The 15,462-nt window shown below is 28.0% G+C and overlaps 1 protein-coding gene across 2 annotated transcripts in view; it reads left to right on the forward strand.

Annotated features, from left to right (window-relative positions):
• Positions 1-15,462, forward strand: part of LOC107164451 (uncharacterized) — a 138,523-nt gene that overhangs the window by 84,588 nt on the left and 38,473 nt on the right. For both annotated transcript variants that reach the window (XM_089220499.1, XM_089220500.1), the window contains one exon: positions 12,777-13,002. In XM_089220499.1, coding sequence (XP_089076625.1) covers positions 12,777-13,002 — 226 coding nt within the window. The remainder of the gene's footprint in view (positions 1-12,776; positions 13,003-15,462) is intronic.

Raw genomic sequence — 15,462 nt, forward strand, 5'->3', positions numbered from 1 at the left:
ATACAATAAGTTTAGTAATATTAGGCTGTCAGACTGTCTTCTGTCCAGAATATTTTTTCATCTGAAATATAATATGATTTATATTTATCATTGAATTCAAATTCATCACATCTGTTAAATAATGACTTAAAACATGACCATACTCTACACAGTCTACACCTACTATACAGAAAAGTGGTTACTCACTAATTCAATTTTTTTTTTTTTTTTGTTTTTGTTCAAATAGTATGCATATTGCATATACCACATTATAATGACACTATAATTATATTGGCCTCACCCTGGTACAAACTTATACAATATTTTAAATATATCTATATATAATATTATTAAAATTTAGAGATAAGCGACGACCAGAAAATAATATATAATCTAATATCTTTTCCATTAATAATGATTGACGTGTTTAAAACGAGAGAACGTTATGAGTTTTCATATTATTTTATAACATTATTTACATCGATTAAATGTTTATATATTCGCTTCGATTTAATTTTCATTACTTACGTCTGTCTTGAAACCCGCATGTGACGGATTTTGTCGATATAACTGTGCACAATATTTTCATATGTACAGAGTGACATTTAAATAAAAAGTTTTTATTAAATGAATGATGGTTTAAGGTAGAAGATAATGTATAGATATACATAATATGTCTATAAACCGGACTACTCGCCTAAAACTCGCTACAATTGTTACACGCTTAGCAGCGTGTATCAAAGCTCAAAGCCACCCACTCCCTTGGGCTTTGAGGTAGGAGGTCAAAAGAGGTATTTTTAATTTCAGAGTAATTTGACCTACAATCAAATTTAAAGGTAGGTAATAATATTATTTACTGCTACTCACCCACATAGACTTTTTTTCGATATTTTAAAACATTTAAAAACTGTAACTTTTTTGTAAGCTTATTAATATTCATAAGTTGATTAAAAATTAAAATATCTAAAAATTCCTACGGAGTCTTACTTTTAGATTTTCAATTCGCTGTAATAAATAACTGAGTAAAATGTATTATCCTGAACATAATATCATGTTCATAATATTGTGTTTTTCTTTAGTACCTACGTAGATATAGTAATTATAATAATATGGAGATGACAAATGGGAACACCAATGTATGATCTTCTTTTAAAACAATTAAAACATACCTAAAAATTGATTATATTATATTAAAATTATATTCGAATACATATTTTAAACATTTAGTTTTTTCCCCACTTCCTACACATTGGCTAAGGAGATAAAAAAACCATTCCTGCACCAGCTTGCATAAATAACAATCTATCTTTTCAGCATACATATTTCTATACACACATACATAAATATATAATATATAAATATATAGACGTATTTCTTACAGTAAAACCCCTTATGACAAACTCCCTACACAGCGGAAATCTCCTTAAAACTGAAAACAACAACAGTTCCATATAATCTATATCCCGTTTATTTTAGTCTCCTTTCCCCTATACAACGAAAACTCTGCTGTAACGGAAAAATCAATTTGTACTGACTACTGAGCGATTCTGTTATAAAGGAATTTCATTGTACATAATATATTATAATGCATACCTATACCTTCGAACGAAAGAGATATGTCCAGGACAATATTCCATTTCAGAGAATATGAAATCAATAACATATTATAATGCTTCCGAAATCATCGCTTTAAATAAATTGAAATATTCTTTATACATTTTTACAATAACATAACAATAACAAAATTGTAAGTATATATATGCATATATATATATATAGTATAGTAACTATATATAGTACACCCTGAACTCCAAACCGTAAATAGTGTACAATACATTTATTATATAACCTGTTTCAAAAACACAAAAGTCGCAGAGAAAACTGAAATATTTATATTGTTTTAAAAGATATCACCTCGTCGAGCTCGTGCGTCTGTTTGCAATATTATTATTAAAGATTATATTATAAACGCGTATTTATTATGGCCATATTTTTCTATATGTTAACACACTGTTGACTGTAGGTTACCACGATTAACCGAAGTCAACGGTAGGTCGGTAGGAAAGACAGGCGGTACACTAATGAACTTTTGAAGAAGGGGAAATATCAATTTTAATAATTATATTATATTAAAAATACATTTATTGTTGTTGTAATAATAATACGGTAGATTACGTATTATTTGTATATACATGTTTATTCTAATGGCGTATTATATTATACATAACCACATTTATGTGATATACCTATAAACTATTTTGTACTGTACTCGTATATAATACACAGCTGGGTGGCACTCGGATGTATTCTGTTGAATGTGAATCCGACCTTTTCGACACTTCGTGTGCCGTTTTATTCGATATATGTGCGCACCCGTTTCCAGAACATTCGTCGTCGTCGTCATCGTTGTTATAATATTGTATACGACTGACGCGGCGGCAGTGTCACCGACAAAAGCGTATCAGAATATTACACCGGACACAATGGAACCAACCCGGTACTTAAAATTCGATTTATCATATAGCCCCTCGCGAGCAATCGTCATTTATCACTCGCCCAACCTGCTATACACTGCAGCAGCTCAGTCATTCACTACCACCACCCATCACCTATATAATATTATATACATATAATATTACAATAACATCATATTATATACATATAATATTACAATAACATCATATTATATACCTTATTATTGTTATAATTAATATATTTGAAGAGAAAGAGAGAGAGAGAAACACACACACACACACACACACACACACACACACACACACACACACACACACACACACACAGCAAAAGAGTGTGCGATATAGAGAAACATAGGAACGATGGCTTATATGCATATTGCTATGTTGAATTTTCGACGTGTACCTATATAATTTGTACACAACCCTCTCGGAAACCGCGAACGAGCATTACATTGTTTCCATCATATTGCGTATAATACATGCCACACAAAAAATATTCATTATTATTGCCTAAGTTATTTGTAAAAACTTATTCTGGCCTAATATTTCACCCGCAGAGATGGATATTCGTGCGAAGAAATCGTGTCAATAACTACACGTTGGTTCCTACTGTACCTATGTATTATATACATATATATTATATAGTTATTAATTATTAGGAACATAATATTATTATAACTATTAACTAATACAGGCGACGAGTGAACCTAAAAATGTTATCATAAAAATGAAAAAGTATGAGTATACGCTTAAGTTTGTGTATGGGACTACTATAAATTCACCTCATCAAACGATAACAGTCACCACGTACCCTCTCTGTTATCACCAGACTGCGGGATCGCATAATATGCTATTAACTTATTACAGAGGTCAAATAATATTATATTTTGATAGGCAACAAATGCAGCTCTGTCTGCTCAACATCGTAATTAGATGTCCCTATTTACATGTAGAGATTTTATCTCACATTGCATCTATGTGTAGGTACCTAATACATTTTATCGTTATCATTTGTAATTTTTTGTTAAATTAATTTGGTAATAGTTTCAACAAAAATATGTTTTTAAAATTTTAAAAAAGTTTATAGTACTATAATATAGTATAGTATATTTTATAGTATAGTTTATAGTATTCATAATATGAAACATGATATGAAAATCACGAATATATATATATATATATATAATATGTAGAAATATCTTTTTTTTCTTGGTATATATTAATATGCAGTCTGGTTGGTCTTCTAGGAACAAGTCTATCGTGGTAAATGGGTGTGATTTTATCATGGGTTTATACTTTTTTTCTTAGATCATGTACCTAATGGAGAACTTTTTGGGTTTTATATTATACTTATAAATTATAATTGAATTTTTTATATGGGTCAACACTTAATTATCTACCTATGTTGATAGAGCTAACAAAATCCCATGTCAACGTTTAGTTGTTTGATTCGCATAAGCCTGGAAGATATTTTGGACGTTATTCTTAGGAATTGTTAGGAAAATTTGCAAATTTTTTTTCGTCGTGGAAATGATAGACTATTACTGGGAATGCGTTTAAGCCAGCAGAGGTCCATATAATATAAAGCAGTGGGGAACATTTCATCGGTAGGGTTGACGTTGTGATTTAATAGGGGTAAAGGATTTTCATCCTTGTGAATCATACTCTACTAAAATACTATACCTACTGTATATCATTATTATACGTGTTAAAGTCCTAATAAACATAATATTATATGAGATCTTCAGTACAGTAATGGACTAACTCGCCCATTTTGAATGCTCGCGCATTACGAGCTATATTATTAATATTCCAGTCAATGTAGAATATCAAACATCTCGAATAATAACTCGTATTATTTTCTTTCTACTTTTGTTCGGCCTCATTAAGCTCTGTATCTTTCAAAATTGTTTCTTTAAAATTGAGAAAAGTTATCATCCGGCGGCGGGCTACACGGAAAACAAGAATAAATGTTTTAAAATATAAAATACCGTACACAATAGCTGATGATCACGTGACGTACGCAGTACATATTAACCTACTGACAATTTCTGCAGTGGTACAACAATAATCACTGAAAGTGTGAGTGAGTGACATACGACAGTGATTCTTGTTATAGATTTCGTAAAAAATAAACATAGATTATCAATATGTACTGGAATGTCTAGCACGACGAATATCATACGTCAATATCGTAAATGATTTATTTTCGTCTGAACATTCACTGTGGTACCCATGTTGTAATCAGGCTCGTGCGTCAGGGGAGTTAGGGGGAAGTTAAGGGTAGGACCTAACCCTGGTCTTACTATTTACTAGTAATTTATGATATATATATATGTATACATGAATATTTTATAAATTTTGTTTTTCGTACTACACGAAGAAATCTAGCCCAGGCCCAATCGATGTATATAGTTTATTATATTATATGATACATCAAAATATTATTACAATTTATCAGCAGTATGGGTAAGTACGCCGAACCTAATACACCGTAAAAATGATAAACACGTATTTATTTAATAGATATAATAGTATATAGGTATGTTTTCCTTTGTGCGCGTATATCGACCGCGAGCCACATTTTAATACCACAGCCACGTGCGATATAATAATAATAGTAATAATTTTATAACAACTACGATAATACATTATTATGACGTATAAAATGCATATCATTATTATATAATATACAAAGGATGTGTGGTATTCTGTAGTAATTCATCAATCATCGATACAGTACATTTTTTTTCTTCCATCTTAAGATTATAAAGTTGAGCTTGCGTTGGACACGGTTTCGATCCACTATATTATTATATAGGTAGGTAGCTGCGGTGGAAGTCAACGCACTTGAATTATTATCAAAACCGTTCTAGTTGAAGTAGTATTTTCGTCGGAAAAAAATGACCCGTTTTCAATCCCCTTAATGTTTCGTTTGGTTAATGTTTCGAGCACTGCATCGCAGTTTAATGGGCTAAAATGATATGTCGTTCGAGTCTGACGAGAGGTTTTTTTCACTCCTAGGTACACGCGAGTACCTACACTGAAATGTGTCGAAAACATTATTATAAAATATACTTTATTGCTTTTTAATACGGTATTCTTAAGTTGTTGTTTGTAGTGTTTGTACCTCACTAATGAATCGAATTATAAATTTCTTGACAATTAATAAAATATATCGTTTTGTTCTTGAAGGAAAAAAAAATGGTGATTGTTTAAAAATCACATTCCCACCTCGCTACACGTAAATTAAATTTTACACAGTTTTAACATTTTTAACTTTTAATCAGTTTTTCGTATAATATACAAAAAACATAATATTATTATTATTAGTCGAGAATTTTTGGTGGGATTTTATTTTCAAATAAAATTTGTTGAAAACTCTCAATTGTTTGGGGTCACAAAGTTTAATGAAAGACCATAATTTCAACGAAAAAAAAATGTATATAAATGTCACAGGAAACGTTAAGATCCAATATGTACTATTATAAAAGGTTGACTTCTAAGTATTGTTTAACACAGTACTCCGATTAAAATTGTTCACTTTTTTTTTAAACAACTATACCAGGTAGTAACAGCCAGCAGGTATGTACTTTGGTGAAGTATCTTAAATTAATTTTTTGACATTTACAGTGGTAAGCATAATGCAGACTCTACGCATGACACAACTTTAAAATTGCAGTATGGTTCGGAAGTCGATTAATTTATTTCAATTATATTCTGTATGGAGTTTAATAATTTTTAAACAAGTAAATTAACCAAACTGCAGAACGTTGACTACGACTTTTAACATTGTTTAATAATTTCACCTTCTTTTTATTTCAATATACATGAATAAATATTTTTATTATTATTATTAAGTCAATATGTTATATTAAACATTTTCGAACAACAACGGTAAACGACTAAACAATACAAAATATATCTAAACGTTTTTTCATTTTATTTTTCATATCAACTACGCGCTTATAAATGTAATAGGTGTATCTATTGTCTAATATCATGACACTAATAAGCCACAATAATTACTATACTCGTACAATACGAAATATTGACATTTTATACGCATCTTAAGTATGTCTATCAATTAAATTATAAAAGTGTATACCTACTATACGTCTTGCAATGTGTTGTTAAAAATACTTTTCAAAAATATTTCAAATAGGTATTAAAATACTTCAGTTAAAAAGTATTAAAATATTTATTTAAATACCTTTGCTAATAAATATTATTTAAATACAAATATATTCAAAAAGTATTTCAAATATTTTTAAATACAGTTTTTTAAGCTTCAATATTTTCTGTTTCTTAATTCTTAAAAGTTAAAACTAATTATTTGTTTAGTGTAATAATGTGTATTGAGTATAGAAGACAATTGTAGGTTTATACAGAATTAAAGTCTAGCGACATAATACAGTTCTTCCAAGTAGCCTTTAAAAATAATTGTTTTAAAACTTTCATGAGATACCAAATTGAATGGTAAATGTGCATTTATTATGACGTCTAAGATCATTTGATCAAGATCTTCTGTAAAATAAAATCTAAGTTAGACAGGTAATATTTAAGTCTTACTAATATAGAAATACACGTAAATACTATTACTATATTATATTATTATTAATTATACTAAATCAATCAACTGTACCTTGAGAAGTCAAACTTTTACGATTTAAACAATTATTAAGTATTGACATCTGAACAATATTTAAATTTTTGATTTTTTACATCAGAATTATCATGAAATTCAGTGTTGACTTTTCTTTTAACATCTATTGAAATAGTAATAGCAGGAACTAGTAATTCTCTACTATATTAGGTACTTACTTTCAAATGCTTGCGAAGATTTGATTGGACACGTGAATCAGCAGTACGTGTCTTCGAACAAATACAATGTTTGCAAGATACTTCGTACGTAGTGTACAACTCGCAACTATTTATTATTTTAATAACTTTATATTTTTGTAATGAATATTATAAATATTTCACGGAAGAATTAGTTAATATTTGTTATCAATACTAGTTAAGAGACTTGAAATAAAAATTAAAAATCACTTTAGTATCATTATGTAAATATAATTAAACTGTAACATATATATATTAAACGCCAATAACCCTGGTAGTTGAGGCGTATTTCTAAATAAAAAAAAAAAAAAAAAAATTAAAAATATACATCAGCGTATTTAAAACAATTCTAGTCAGGATTCACGGCACATAACAATAAAATTACAACAATTTATAGTGAGTAGTGACTGACTAGAGACTAACGTCAAATGTTAATACTCAACACGTAATAAAATAACTTTGTTTTAATAATTATTAAAATATTAACGAATAACGAGTGACGGAGTTTGTGTGTGTGTTTATGTAGGATATTGTGATTCGGGGTGTCGCCGTGCTATGATACTATGAACTATAAATAGCTAAATAGATATACGATGTACTGGAAATATTATTTTTCCGTAATATCTTTGTTTGTCAATAACAACATATTTTATAATCGTCATGTCTTTTCGTCGACGATAAGAAATTTCTTCATAATCGATGAACCAAACTAAACAGTAAATATCTTGTTTAAAAATATTGTGTTTAATATTTTTAAAAATAAAATATAATAATAAGTATTTGAAATATAATTGAAATACTTCTGTCTAAAAGTATTTAAAATACAGAAAAAGTATTTAAATATTGAACAATGACGTCTTGTCAAATACCTATCCAATTCACTTTAAATGACAGTAAAACTATAAAATATAAGTCTTCCAAAAGATCTATTATATATTTTGCATTATTATTTTTATTATTATCGTTAATTTTTTGTTTTTATTTAGTTATTTTAGTAACAAAAGTTTTAAGTAATAAGTTTTGAATCGTTTCTAGAAACTTGTTAGAAAGTTGTTCGTGAATGCCTATTGAAATCAAATAACTTTTTCAAAATAATGCACTGTATTGACATAGATATAAAGTTGACAAGATATAAAACCAATTTAAGATAACTGTTCGGATATTATTTTTACAATTCAATTATTAATAATATTATAGATTTTTCAATTTTTACCGAAATAAAGATTTTTAGATTTTTAACTTAGTAATAAATTGAGAAGTGCATAGGTATTATTGTAATATATTTTTAAAGTGACTATATTTATTTTCATTAGACTAGATACCGTACATATACCTTCATTAATAATTGAAAATATTATAATAGCGAGACAAAGGTACTAAAAAAATCTGTCGACCTCTATACAACTGATTACAGAAAATCGTAAATATATGATAGATGATATGGAATATATGGAAGTCTAGATATTCTGTCATATACGAGAAGTAAAAGATTTAATTACCTTGACATGTATGGAAGGTAGATGACTAAATTATAAAACCAGCACTGGCTGCAGAAATGAGAGATAAAATATCTCTAGATTTAGAACAAGATGAAGGTACTAACAATACACCGAGTTGGAGCTTAGATATACATGATTTATAACAAAGAAGAATGGAAAATGTGAAAATTGTTATCACAGCGTTAGACCTCAGTTGCCTATTAGTTTGTATATAAAATGATGATATTTTACCAGTATTATATAATCATATTATAAAATATTCACAAAAATAATAGTTGCTGAATTGATTGCAAAATTGCTGTTTATACCTAAATTACCCATAATACAATATTATTATTTTTAAACCATTTAAATGAATATATAATATGTTAATAATAAATGATAATAGTTATAATATTTTTATGTTTATTAATTTTATTGCGTAGACTACGTAGTCTATATAATATTATGAAGCATTTTGATCAGCATTTTAGTGAAGCCACTGTAGTCATCTACCATTAAAAACTAATATTTTTGATTACTTATTAATAATTAATTATAAGATGTTTGTTTTTTTTTTTATTTGATTTTGGTTGTTTAGTGAAAACTTTCATCAAGGCTACAAAAACATGAAAGCTCGGGTTTTAAATTTTTTCTCTCACATTTTGAATAAAGACAACTTCAGTATTGTATATAAGCTTTATGCATATTATTATCACCTCAACTTTCACTGGTCTTGCTTAAATTTAAACTTTATTCACACAACATACAATTGTAAGTTTTGCTAACCAACGCAATGTCTACCAGCCTGCCTATTATTATATTATGCTATTCGAATTTCATACAATGTCAAAATTTAAATTCATACAAGTTACTTTTTCTTTACAGGTGACAATATTCCTACCTCATCTAATTGTGTTATGCTTAAAAATTAGTTTCAATGAGAATTTTAGATGTGACAGTCAGACGTGTTAGTTTTTTAGAATTATTAAAGATTTGCAGGACAGCTTCACATTTTATTTTATCTTTGAGAGAAACTTAGTCCAGTCATAAATAGTTTATTTATTTTTTATTATTATTATATTAAGGTATTCCTTGCTAGAATAGCTATCTAAGCCTACTGATATATACAAATTAAATAGTTTATTAAATACTATGAAAGGTTATTTAAACAGATGGTAAAACACTATATAAACATTAATTACGAAGGTTCAAAAAAATAACGGAGAAATATGTAGAAAACCTACCATTTAAATTTATATCAAAGTACTTTTACATTATTATGAAATATACGATCCATGATCGTTTGTGATATTTTTCACCCATGCCTAATTCACTTTTGTAGGTACTCTCTCACTGGATCTCAGAAATATCAAAAAATGTATTTATGATAGTGTTTATTTCTTTAAATTCTATCAAAAGACTACAAAAAGCTATCACGTATACATTCGGGAAGACTTTTGCCATAAAGCGTCAATGAGATAACCATTTAGTGTACGGCGATAAAAAGAAAAAGAAAAAAGAAATTACCACGACGTCACTATGAAAACGGATAGGTTTTTGGTAGCCACTTTTATGGAGAGAGAAAAACATTTATTACCCTCTATTTTCTTATTCTACTTTTCTGTCGGTTTTTAAAACATCTCTTCTATTAACGAAGATGTTCTTCAGAAGAATTTTTAACATCTTTACCTGTTCTAAAGCTGCTTTTTAAGCTGGCTTAAGAATTATTGCATCGATTTTATGTTTTTATTACAATTAGTTCAGTATTAACAGTTTTAATGAGAATTTCTCGTAAGTACACTTTTATAAGTACCTACCTACTATAGCAAAAACATAGTTTATGTTTGTATTACAATTTAAAAAATAGATTTGAATGAATTCGTCATCATAAAAATGAAGTGCAACTATATAAAATAATATTCATATTTTCACTAAACCGAAATATTCGATATTCCGTTTTTATGTTGTTATATTATGTTAATATTTATGAAACAAAATCAAATAATCCTATTTAATTGTAATACCAATACATTTACAATATAACTATATTTCTATAGAACAGTACTTTTCTAACTTTGTTTAAATACCCACTCGAGAAGTAAATATTTGACAAGCGTTTGTAGAGAGTAAAAAATACATTTAAAAAAAACTTTTTCGTTGTTTGTAAAAATATTTTATAAATATATATATACTGAAAAATTATATTTTACCTGTAAAATTATGAATGCGTAGATTATTTATTCACTAATGTTCTGACATATAAATTCCGAATAAAATATGATATAATATAAGATAATTAGTTTATTTTTTATCGGACAGTTTTTTTTTCTTTTAAACGTGTACCTTTTACAATTGGAACGCATTTTAGGTCAGATCAATATGAACACATAAAATGTTAATGTCCTTTTTTTTCATTTCACCAAACTGCTGTCTGGTCTTATAATTGTTAAATTCAATTAAACACGAGTTCTTAAACACGTATAATATAGAAAGGCCATCTATATTGGTTCTGTCGTACCGATAGAACAATGACATAAAATAAACATTTTAATTTAATATAATAGTGATAATGTGAAATAATATTATTTCACTATTTTCAACCGCACAACAGTCAATGGTTGTAAGCTTGTAACAGTCAGCTCGACTCGCTACACTCGAAATAAGGTCATGCCGATATATGCGTATGCGCAAAATTACAACAAACACGCTGTCATATTGCAGTTTCTACAGCACTTTTATATCAAATAATTTTAAATATTAGTAATATTACTTTTTAGATACTATAGGGTATATATAGTAAAAATATCTAAACGGAACTAACAGACATACAGTATGTGAGTATGTGACTATTATAGTCCATAACGAAAATATTCTGAAGTGTTTAACAAAAAAAAATTAACCGACGATTACCAAAATTTAATCATATCGCAATATGCAGTTATACCACAGCATTGTTCATTTATTTCAAATTTAGATAATATAAAAATCTTCATGCCTATAAATAGAATCAATAGAAAAATGATATAATTATATAGAGACAGTAATTTTGGCATTATGAAACAGTCATTTCATCGCTTAAAAAATAAAAATGCATTATAATATATATACGTGTACAATAATATTTTAGCCGTAGAATATTTACATATTTATTTAAAATATTACGTATATAGAAACAGTTCTGTATATTATGTATAACCTAATAAATTTCTGTTGCGAAGAGATGAAAATCAAACTTTTCTGGTTTTTTCTGCGGACATGCATGACAACTATTTATGATATTTTTTATTTTATTTTTTTTTTTATTAAAATTGAGCATATTTTCATATATTTTTATGAACATTTACTTTTCCCAATAATCAGATTTACTAAAAAAAAAAATATACGTATATTATATATAATGTAAAAAACACATTTATTACATTTTTGTTATAAATATAAATTTTTTGCTGGTAAATCCTCCGGAAATTTGTTTTTTTTTTTTTAAGAAACTGTTACGTTCATATTATCTAGGTATTAACTTTATTTTGTGTAACACTATCACTCTATAAGTTATACTATAGTAATTTTTAAATGATTTTTGTACATGGAGTTTTTCATTTGTCTTCCCGATTGTTTTGCCTTATTATTTTTTTCGTTTAGAGTCACTACAGAAGTATTCAATTTAATATATAGCTTTTAGGTCACGAAATTTCCAATATGTTTAACAGTTGTACGAGTAGACATCAGTTATCATTTCTAAATTTCGTCATTCCTATTCCCTTACCATTGTATAGTATTTTTATACGTCATCATATTATAACATAGGTTTTTTTTTTTTTAACATTATCCTATCTTTAACACCGATCATAATATTATTTTATAGCACACTAAAAATTATTATATAACACGACATTTGTATACGACCCTGTATGATATTTAATATATTTTTCGATGTGTATTTTGATATAGTTTACGTTCTAAATTATTATTTTATGAAGACTATTCTGTTGTTCTACAGGTGGTCGCAAGGACTATTATTCCACCAGGCGATGGTGGACTGTGCAAGAGCGGCCATATTGATACCGTTGGCACACAGCCTCCTTTATTGTGTACCGGTGAAAAAATGTAGCCTGGTCGAAACCGCGTTCCTGTTGCTGGTCACCGTGTCCACAATAAACATGCTAACCATCGTCCTTAACGATTCGCCGGTATTTCCGGAGGATGATGAAGAAGACGGCTATCAGGTGAGTTCAATTCAATCGAATATTATTATTTTTATTAACTTGATTTTTCTGAGCACCCCAAGTAAAAGCACTGTTTTTATGGGAGGTGAATGGAGGAGTGTCACCATCTCATTTTGTTTTGACATTTAGTGTCATATTTCATTTTTATTTTTTATATATTCCAGACGTAATATATTACTATTTACGTTGGTACCACCGCATACAACTGATGATAATAGTAAAGAAAAGTGTTATGAACATAGAAATTGCGAATACTGACCATTTTTTGCTTGTTGGACACCACAAGAGAAAGAGCATAAATGAGCTGGTATTTAATATAACAATAATTGTTTACCAACCCAATTCCGGCGTCTAGATATTATTAGATAAATAAAATAAATCAGTAAATTCATTCGCTGTATATATTATAATAATTAATAAGTTTTGAGTGTAATTCGTTATTGAGTACGTCACTGTAATGTTTTTGTTAAATTTGAAGTCAATGATAAATCATTGACCACAAAAAATTAATTTAATCGGAAACGGTGCGTCAACATCTATTAACAGATGGCCTATAATCTATTTTGAATTTCTATTCTTAATTTATTTTTCAATTTATAATTTGATTTGGTAAACAAATGTTTGCATACAAAGTATCGAATATATTATTATAATATTATAGAAATAAATTATTCTAATAATTATTGGTATAATATAATATTGACTGCCTATTGTTATTAGTAATAACTTATTACCTAATTTATAAGAAAAATTGATTAACATACTATTATATAATGGTATGGATATAGGTTCGTAGTTATTATAAATAGTTTATAATTAGAATGAAAATTTAAAGAAATTCATTGTGTAGATGATAATAATAATATACATTGCCGCCGTCCCCCACTCGGGCATGACAGAAACCTACGAGTGCCCAATTCAAAATTCTGCCAAAAACCACACTCATGATACGTGTACCAATAAACCTAAAAAAAAAAAAAGGTCAATAAACAAAACAAAAATTAATTATTAATTAAATAGAAGTATTGTTATATTATTATTACATACAAGTATTATTAACTAAATGTAATTTTTATATTAGTGGGATAAGTATACAAAGATACACATATTTACAAAAAGAAAAAATAATAATTTTTTTTCTGAAAAAAATTCAAAAACTTAAAAAATGTCAAATGGTGTCACGATCGACTCTAATTCACCTCGCGATCGACCTGTTGGCCACCCCTAAGTCCTTAGTACCCTTCCCACACCCATGTTGGGCCTATGTTGCCATGGGTCAATTAATAAAATAATAATAATTTACATGTGGCTTGGTGTGACACCTGTGGTTGATTCAGTCACAAAACGTGTCCCGAGAGTGCAATCATTAGCTTGTGTTACTAATTCCTGTATGGGTGATTAGTGACTTCTAGTTTCTGAATGGATGACCACCAAAGTATTAGTTACAAACTCTATTCATAAACAGACACATGTTCCAAACCAACTTTATCCCCCCTTACAAATACTTATAATGGCCGTAGATGACGAGCTTAAGATTAATAATAATAATAAGTAATAATATGAATAATAAATAATAATAGTATACATAATGACAAAATAGTTTTAATTGAAACAATGTAAATATAGTTGGTAGAGTAAATGTATTTTATTTTTTATTTTTTGGATGAACCCATGAATGAAAACATTGAACTTTAAAAATGACCAAATATTCAATGATGTCTAAACATTATATATATTGCCTATATCATCTATGCTTTTGAAGTACTATAACAATGATTTGTGTGTCATCGTATGTATATTTTTGAAGCTTTTTGACTATGCAAAAACATATTTATAGACATAATAAATATTTTTTTTCACAATAATATATACAATCTGTACAAATGGTGCATAATAAGTATATATGCTAAGAGCTATAATAACATGAGTAGATGAGATAAGAAGCCACCCACTATGGCACATGACTAGGAGTTGTTTAATTATCTAACTAAATATAAATATATTATTATTATTATTATTATTATTATTTTTTTTTTTTTAATATAATCATACACTTTTGTCTGAGAAAGTTAACTGACAAAGGTGGTTTGTAAAGAAATAAGTTTCAAGAGTTTTATGATGTAAAAGCGTATCAAGAAAGTTACTCACACCAAATCAAAGGTATATGACATTCCCTCGTCACACGGTCAATCTGCACTGGGGTTTCCATAAAAAGAGTATATATACCGGTTCAGTTACAAAACCTAAGTCAGTCTCATTCTAACCTTCAACCGTCAACATATAACAGTACAACGTACAACACCAAGACTCGAAGGAACAAGACACCAAGTGGCACCAGCAGCATACAAAAAGCGCGTTTTTATTGTCGTAGCTTGAAAGGGTTAAATTTCATATACCTAGAAATGGGTCCCGTAGTAAACAAATATTGGAAATCAGCATTCGTAGAACAAATTATCTAAG

Source organism: Diuraphis noxia, unplaced genomic scaffold (assembly GCF_037042655.1).
Source record: "Diuraphis noxia isolate RWA-SAM2 unplaced genomic scaffold, SU_Dnox_SAM2 contig0002, whole genome shotgun sequence".
Taxonomy (NCBI): domain Eukaryota; kingdom Metazoa; phylum Arthropoda; class Insecta; order Hemiptera; family Aphididae; genus Diuraphis; species Diuraphis noxia.